This window comes from Mastomys coucha, unplaced genomic scaffold (genome assembly GCF_008632895.1).
Source record: "Mastomys coucha isolate ucsf_1 unplaced genomic scaffold, UCSF_Mcou_1 pScaffold1, whole genome shotgun sequence".
In the NCBI taxonomy this organism is placed as follows: Eukaryota; Metazoa; Chordata; class Mammalia; order Rodentia; family Muridae; genus Mastomys; species Mastomys coucha.
The window spans coordinates 71546954-71556196 of record NW_022196891.1 but is presented as its reverse complement, the minus strand read 5'-3'; the positions used below and the strand labels follow the sequence as shown (position 1 = coordinate 71556196).

Genomic DNA, 9243 nt, shown 5'->3' with positions numbered 1-9243 from the left:
ATACGCCCAGTTCTCTGGAAATGGGGGCAGAGAATAGGAGACGCCAAAGTGGAGGAATGTAAGGATCTCTGCAGTTACTTTACTGCTTCTCTGGCTAGAGAGGTCTGTCAGGTAGAGTCAATGGATAGAGTAAAGCAATATGTTGTACATGTTATGGAAGTTTGGAGGAGATCTGTGTGATACAACGGAGCAGGGAGATGGGAGTGGGGGGAAGAGAGACTGCAGCAGATGGTCTGCTACAGAGTCAGGGATAAGACTGGGGTTTTGGAGGAGCAGAGGGAGAGGTAAAGAACCGCAGTTAGCCTACCTTCTTCTCTGGCTGGAGTCCAAGTTTCAGTAGTTTGAGCGATTATTAACCTCTACATTAACCACTATTACCTGTGAAAAGCAAACTCTTTGACTAAGTTTGAGAACATCTCTATTTATGGGCATACAATTTAGAAGAAAGATTAACAGCATAGGCATTTAGCCAAATGACAGTACATACATTTACCCTCCAAAGCTTAGAAACTCCTTGTTTAAAAAAATGTTTTAACCAGATTGAAAGTAATAGATATGAAATACCTGTACTGGCTGGTTTTGTGTGTCAACTTGACACAAGTTGGAGTTGTCACAGAGAAAGGAGCCTCTCTTGAGGAAATGCCTCTATGAGATCCAGCTGTAACGCATTTTCTCAATCAGTGATCAAGAAGGGGAGGGCTCAGCCCATTGTGGGTGGCGCCATTCCTGGAGTAGTAGTCCTGGGTTCTATGAGAAAGCAAGATGAGCAAGCAGGGGAAGAAATCGAGTAAGCAGCACCCATCCATGGCCTTTGCATCAGCTCCTGCTTCCAAGTTCCTGCCCTGTGTGAGTTTCTGTAGTGACTTCCTTTGGTGATGAACAGCAATGTGGAAGTGTAAGTTGAATAAACCCTTTACTTCCCAATTTACTTCTTGGTCATGTTTTGTGCAGGAATACAAACCCTGACTAAGGCACCTCTTTTGGAACAAGTTCTTAAATCAAATTAGAGAGTGGTTGGTTGCCTTATAGCCATCATGCGACATACTGCACCAGTGGGTACATCTTCCCTCTTAATTCAGTATTATAGATAATGTAAACACATTTCATTTACTAAATTTTTCCAGGCTCTAGTAATCAGTAACACACGTTAAGATAGTTTTCTTTTTTTTTTTTTTTGTTCCTACCCATGAAAGTAAATACATGGCTTTTGCGTTTCTACATTTTATTTTAATCCTCCAGTTTCAGTTCTAGATGTAAATAAAATATTATCTACCCACATCATGAGTGAATAAATACTATTTATTTCAAGAGATATATATTTCTTGGATTAAAAATAAAACACAGTTTCAGTAATGGAAACAACTTAAAATAATGTCATCAATGCTTACATTTTTCAACAGTTTTAGCACAGCAGATGTGTTCTAAACATGATTCCATGCAAAGCAGGAGTCACCATAGCAGGTGGTAACCTCAATGATCTCAATGCTTGACTATTTTCTTTCTTTTAAAAATGTATTTATTTCATATGCTGACCACACTTTTCTCTCCTTCCTTTCTCTCAGTCCTCCCCTCTGTCTCCTTCACTCCTCCTCAGTTTCTCTTCAGAAAAGGGCCAGCCTCAATGGATACCAGTCAGCCACAGCATATCAAGTTGCAGTAAGACTAGGCACCTCTTCTTCAATTAAGCCTAGGCAAGGCAACTAAGTATGGTGAAAAGGTTCCCAAAGCAGACAACTCCTGCTCCCACTGTTCGGAATCTCACAGATGACAAAGTTATGAGGTATAGCATAATGTATAGGGTCTAGTCAAGCCTATGTACGATCTTTGGTTGGCACATCAGTCTCTGTGAGACTCTATGGGGTGAGGTTAGTTGATTCTGTGGGTTTTCTTGTTATGTCCTTCACCCATCTGGCTTCTACAATCCTTCCTCCCCCTCTTCTGCAAGATTTCCCAAGGTCTCTCTAATGCTTGGCTGTTAGGTCTCTGCATCTGTTTCCATTAGTTGCTGAGTGAAGCTTCTCTGATGATAGTTGGGTTAGACATTAATCTATGAGTATAACAGAATATCATTAGGAATCATTTTATTGACTTTTTTCTTTTTCCTTCTGTGTTTGGTTCTATCATGCATGTCTGGGCTATTCAGCCTCTCGTTTCTGGCCCACTGGGGTCACAAATGGGCTCTCCCTCCTGGCATGATCCTCAAGCTGGACAAGTCATTGCTTAGCCACTCACAATTTCTGTGCCATCTTTATCCAAACATATCCTCATAGGCAGGAAAAATTGTAGGCTGAAGGTTTGTGGCTGGGATGGGATACCAATCCCTCCACAAGAAGACTTGCCTGGCTACAGGAGATGGCTGGTTCAGGCTTTGTATCCTCTGTTGCTACGAGTCTTACCTAGGCTCACTCTCATAGATTCCTGGGAGTTTCCATTGCCTTAGGTTTCTAGCTTGTCCCAGAGACGACCCACTGCATTCCAGTTGTCTCTACCTGTACTCTATCCCTCAGTCCTCCCACATTTGATCTCCCTGTTCCCAACCCACCACCCTTGTCACGTCCCCTTTATCCCTCCACCCATGGAGTCTAGTCTGTTCCCTCTTCTCAGTGAGATTTATATGACTCCCTTGAGCCCTCCTTGTTACTTAGCATCTTAAGATCTGTGGATTGTAGTATGGTTACCCTATACTTTACTGTTAATATTCACTTATAAGTGAGCATATTCTGTGTTTGTCTTTCTAGGTGTAGCTTGTCTCACTAAGGATAATTTTTTTTCTACTTTCATCCATTTGCCAGCAAATTTCATGATGTCATTGATTTTAATAGCTGAGTAATACTTCATTGTGAAAATGTACCACATTTCTTTATTCATTCTTTTGGTTGAGGGATGTCTAGATTGTTTCCAGTTTCTGGCTATTATGAATAAAGGTGCTATGAACAAGGTTGAGCAAGTGTCCTCATGGTAGGATGGAGCATCTTTTGGGTAGATGCTCAGGAGTGGTATATCTGAGTCTTGAGATAGAGTCTCAGAAAATTGAGACTCTATCTCAAGACTCAGATATAATTTTCAAAGTGCCTGTACAAGTTTTTACTCCCACCAGCAATGGAGGAGAGTATACTTGATCTACATCCTCACCAGTATGCTTTGCTCACTGTAAATTTAGATGTTGATTGATGTGCTCAGAGATCTGGCTGAAGTCCAGACATTGGCATTTCCATGATATTTGGAGCATCTCCTATCTTTATGATGTGTAAAACATCATTTACATTACCTCTGATTGGTTAATAAAAAGCTAATTCAGTCTATAGGTAGGCAGAAAATAATCAGACTAGACTTTCCATCTCAGTCATAGGCTCTTAAGCAAAATAAAAGAGAAGAAAGATGAAGAGAATGACCAAGATTGCATTGATTATGCAATGACCACATCATCACAGGAGTCACCATGAGGACACATATGGAATAGAGTGAGCCAGGGCAAGACTCAAATGCAGGTAAAGCAGCTTACTAGGTTTAGAATAGCTCAGAACCTGCCCAGCTTAGTGCTTGCAGCTTGTTAATAAATATATATTTATTCTCAGTTTCATTTATTTGGAGATGAAATAGGGCTAGAACACATACAGAAATGTCTTCTCTTTATTTGGGAACAAATGCGGCAAAGAAAAACACCCATAACTAACTTTACAAACTGTTACTTGTATCTTTGACTTTAGTCACTCCGATGGGTGTGAGATACAGTCTCATGGCCAAGGATGTTAGACATTTCTTTACATGCTTCCTGACCATTAGAGATCCCTCTATTGAGAATTCTCTGTTTATGAATACATCCCATTTTTAATTGGATTGTTTGGTTTTATAATATTTGGTTTCTGAGTTCTTTATATATTTCCATATCATTCCTTTGTCAGATATGGGGTAGGTAAAGAACTTTGTCTATTCTGTAGGCTGCCTGTTTTTTCCTTAACATGGTGTCCTTTGCCCTGCAGAAGGTTTTGAAGTTTCATGTGTCCCATTTACTAGTTGTTGAGCTTAGTGCCTGCACAATATTCCATTTATGATGTCTCCTATGCCAATGCATTCACGACTATTCCATACTTTCTACTCTATAAGGTTTAATGTATCTGCTTTTAGGTTGAGATCTTTGATCCATTTGGACTTGTGTTTTGTGTAAGGTGATAAATATAGATAAATTTGCACTCTTCTATATGCAGAAATCCAAGTAGATCAGAACCATTTATTGAAGATGTTTTCCTTTTTTTCCCACCACATGGTTTTGGCTTCTTCCACCACATGATTTGGAAAATCAAGTGTTCATGTGTATGTGGGTTTATTTCTTGGTATTCAGTTAGATTCCATTGACCCACCTGTTTTTTTCTATACCAATACCATGCAGTTTTATTACTATTGCTCTGTTGTATACCTTGAACTCAAGAATAGTATTACCACAAGAAGTTTTTTTATTGCTCAGGATTATTTTAGCTATCCTGAGTGAAATTGTTTGTTTGTTTGTTTCATTTTTCCATTCAAAGTTGTCAATTTTCCTTTCAAGATCTGTTAAAAGATGTGTTTGAATTTTCATCAGGATTGAATTGAGTCTGTAGGTTGTTTCTGGTAAGATGGCCATTTTCACTACGTTAATCCATGAGCTGATATCTTCCTCAGAGACTTGAAGTTCTTGTCATATAGGTCTTCTATTAGCTTGTTTAGTGTTATACCAAGATACTTTATATTATTATGACTATTGTAAATGGTATTGTATCCCTGACTTCTTTCTCTCCCTGTCTAACATTGGTATAATGGAGGGCTAGTGATTTCTTTGAGTTATTTTTGTATCCAAGCACTTTGCTGAAGTTGTTTATCATCTGTAGTGGTTCTCTAGTGGAATTTTGGGGTATGACATATGTACCCCCAAATTTTCTAGTTAGAACTTTAAGACCTATATTGAAGATACAGGGACAGAGTAGACAGCCTTGCTTGTCCCTGATTTTAGTGGACTTGCTTTAAGTTTCTCTCCATTTAAATTGATGTTGGTGACTGGCTTGCTGTATATTGCCTTTGTTAGGTATGCACTTTGTATTTCTGATCTCTCCAAGACTTTTAACATGAGGGGTTGTTGGATTTTGTAGAAGACTTTTCAGCATCTAATGAGATGATCATATGTTTTTTCTTTCAGTTTGTTTATATGGTGGATTACTTTGATGGATTTTCATATATTATATCATCCCATGCATCCCTGAAATGTAATCTATAGATGCATCCTTCTTAATCATGGTGGATGATCTCTTTGATGTATTTTTAGATTTGGCTTGTGAGTATTTTATTGAGTATTTTTACATCAATATATACATATACATATACATATACAGAAAATTACTCTGAAATTCTCTTTCTTTGTAAAGTCTTAGGGTGGTTTAGGGATCAACTTGGCTCTGGCCTCCCTCAGAAAATGAGTTTGGCAATGTTCTTTCTGTTTCTATTTTGTGGAATAATTTGAAGAGTATTGGTGTTAAGTCTTCTTTGAAAGTCTGCTCTAAATCTATCTGGCACTAGGCTTTTTTTTTTTTTGTAGGGAGACTTTAAATGACTGCTTCTATTTCCTTAGGGAGTATTCTTATATTTAAATTGTTTATCTGACCTTAATTTAACTTCATTCGGTAAGTGGTAACTATCAAGAAAATTATGAATTTCTTTTGCATTTTTCAATCTTGTGGAGTACAGTTTTTGAAGTAACACTTAACTACTCTTTGAATTTCTTGTTTCTGTTATGTCCCCCTTTCATTTATGATTTTCTTGATTTGAATATTCTCTCTACCTTTTAGTTAGTTTTAACAAAGTTATGGCAATCTTACTGATTTTCTCAAAGAACCAACTTCTCTTTGTTTCAGCTTACTGATTTTAGCTCCTGCTTTCTATTCCTCTTCAGTGTGTTTGCTTCTTTTTGCTATAGGGCTTTTTGATGTGCTGTTAGGATGTATCCCATTAATTTCTTTCTTTCTTTCTTTTATTAGATATCTTCTTTATTTGCATTTCAAATGTTATCCCCTTTCCTGGTTTCCCCTCCTAAAAAACCCCTATTTCCTTCCCCCTCCCCCTGCTCACCAACCCACTTTCTCCTGCTTCCTGGCCCTGGCAATCCCCTACACTGGAGCATAGAGCCTCACAGGACCAAGGGTCTCTCCTCCTATTGATGACCAACTGGCACATCCTCTGCTACATATGCAGCTGGAGCCATTAGTTCCACCGTGTGCACTCTTCGGTTGGTGGTTTAGTCCCTGGGAGCTCTGAGGGTACTAGTTAGTTCATATTGTTGTTCATCCTAAGAGGCTGCAAACCCTTCAGCTCCTTGGGTCCTTTCCTAGCTCCTTCATTGGGGAGCCTGTATTCAGTCCATTAGATGGCTGTGAGCCTCTACTTCTGTATTAGTTGGGCACTGGCAACGCCTCACAGGAGACAGCTATATCAGGCTCCTGTCAGCCAGCACTTGCTGGGTATGAAGTCACTTAGTGCTATGACCTTTTCTCTTAGCATTGCTTCTCTTGCATTCCATATTGTGTTCAATATGTTGTGCCTTCATTTTCACTGAATTGTAGGAAGTCTTTAACTTGTTACTATATTTTCTCCTTGACCCAGTGGGTACCTTTGCATTTGGGACATAGATATTCTGAACTGAGACATCATCTCGGTGGTATTTTCTCTTGATGAGTGTGAAATATCCATCCCCATCTCTTTTGACAAATTTTGGTTGGAAGTCTATTTTATTAGATATCAGAATGGCTACTTTCTTCTTGGGTCTATTTGCTTGGAAAATGTTTTTCTGGCGCTTTACTCTGACATAATATCTATCTTTGATGTTGAAGTATGTTTCTTGTATGAAGTACAGTAATGAATCCTGTTTTAACACTATGCTATTAGTTTGTGTCTTTTCTTGGAGAAATTGACTCCATTGATCTTGAGAGATATTAATGATCATTGATTTTTAATTCAGTTTTTTAAATGTTGTTTTTGGTGGTGATGGTGATGGTGGTGGTGGTGGTGGTAGTGATGGTATGTGTGTGTGGGGGGGTCTGTGTGTCTGTCTGTGTATTTGCTTCCCTTCCTTTGCTTTTGCTGATGTGGAATCATCATTTTATATGTTTTCTTTGGTGTAGTTTCCTGCAGTGTAGTTGACTTTCAAAGCTTGGGTTTGAGTTTTTCCTTTTAGTACCTTCTGTAGGGCTGGGTTTGTGGATAGGTATTGTTTTAATTTGTTTTTCTTTTCATGGAATTTCTTGTTTATTCTATCTATGGTGATTGAAAATTTTGCTGGGAGTAGTAGACTGGACTGTCACCTGTGGTTTCTTAGAATCTGTAAGACCTCTGTCCAGGCTCTTCTGTCTCTGTTGCAAAGTCAGGTGTAATTCTAATAGGTCTGCTTTTGTAAGGACCTTGGACTATTTGCCTGGCATTTTCGTGTTCTTTCTTTGTTCTGTGTTTTGGTCATTATGTAGCAGAAGAACTTTCTTTTCTGCTCCAAGCTATTGTTTTTCTCATCCCCCCCGGGTTTTGTTGACATTCTTTAAGAGATTTATTGATTTTCTCCAATTTATTGTTGGTGTTTCTTTTCAATTTCTTTAAAGAAATTTTAAATTAATTTTTAAGGACCTATATCATCTTCATAAAGTTGGTTTTAAGGTTGTTTTCTTGTGCTTCAACTACACTGGAATATTCAGGTCTTCCTATTATTGTATAACAGGGCTCTGGTGGCTTCATATTGCCCTGACTGTTGCTTTTGTTATTACACTGGCATTTGAGTACATGAAGATTGGGATGGTTTTTTTGTTTCTATTTTTACTTTTGCCTTCTGGACTTTGTGGCCTGAATTTCTGGTGGCCAGTTTGACTTTTGAACCACAGAGAGTGTCTGGCCATATTAGGAGCTTAACTTCTGGCAGCTTACTTGGTCTTTGGTGCAGCAGGAACATGGAGTGCGAGGAGGCTGTTTTCTGTGTTTCTGACTATAGTGGCCTGCACCTGAGCAAATGAACAATGTGGGAATTGGGACAACATCCTGGCCATGGGGTGGCAGTAAGTTGGAAGGAGGAGGGCAGTAGAATTCGAGTTAGGAAACCAAACCCAGGGTGTGGGGCAGTTTAGTTAGCAGGGACTCACTCACCTGGTCTTCTCATAGCTCTGCCAGGCCATGCGTGAGTATTTTCATTCATTATTTAAATTGACTTTTTAAAAACCTCACATATGTACAGTGTCTTCATACAGAATTTTTACTTTTTTATAGAGATCATAGTTAATTAGCTGAAAAATAATGAGAAAACGATTTCAAGGAAATTTCTAGCTTTTTATGTCCAGATTGTAAGTAAGATCTCTCACTGGTCTCCTGTTGCAAATTTGTTTCTTTTTTTTTATTCATGGCAGTGTAAACATTTATCACTAGCTACAACTGGGACTAAATGCTGTGTATATGGCTTACCTTGCTTAAATTATATCAATGTTATTTGGAGGTCAAATATCTTAATATCACAGCAATAGTATTTGAATATCCTTGTTACAGGGAATAAACAAATATATTTCTAATATTAAACATTCTACAAATCACAGATCATATAGGCTTTGGTATCTTGTTTATTCACTGGAATGCCTTAAAGAGTTCTTTTTTACTCAGAAGCTAGTATTTATAAGTCAAGTGATGCCACAAAAATGAATAAGGTACTATTAAAATATTTATTAACCAGTTATCAGTGTGATGTGAATACTTAACAAGTGGGTTATTATGATTGTCTCTCTGGGTACACTATTGATATCTATGTTTGTACAAATAGCTGGTCAGTTATAACATAAATCTCCTGCTAGAAATAGGTTTTCTACTTGAAAGTCTAACCAAAGGCATTTTCAATCTATGCTAGAAAACATTAATATTTAAACCAATGGATAATGAAGATCATGGTGTGTTAAGTTTATCATATTGCTTTATTTCATTTCTCTCTTGTGAATGATGTAGGAAACCCAGAAATTGATTGGCAAAAGGGGTAATAAAGAAATTGTATAACTTTCCTCAACAAGCTTACAAAATACCTGGGAAACTAGGGTGAAAACTCAGGTACATGTTCTTATATACAAGTCATTTAACAGAGGTGATAGCAAATGCACCAGTAACTGATGAAGCGAAAAGATATTAACAATAATAATATAAGATTATTTTTTCAAGACTACTGTCTTTCTCATGATCTTTCTAAAAGCATTCTTCATATCTTTATTC

The 9243-nt window shown here is 37.9% G+C and overlaps 1 protein-coding gene across 1 annotated transcript in view; it reads right to left on the bottom strand.

The window, feature by feature from the left end:
* Positions 1 to 7925: 7925 nt before the first annotated feature.
* The window catches only part of LOC116096944 (olfactory receptor 10X1-like), a 2420-nt gene continuing 1102 nt past the window's right edge, over positions 7926 to 9243 (bottom strand). Inside the window, exon 2 of the mRNA XM_031379299.1 lies at positions 7926 to 8003. Within this exon, the coding sequence (XP_031235159.1) occupies positions 7926 to 8003 (78 nt within the window). The remainder of the gene's footprint in view (positions 8004 to 9243) is intronic.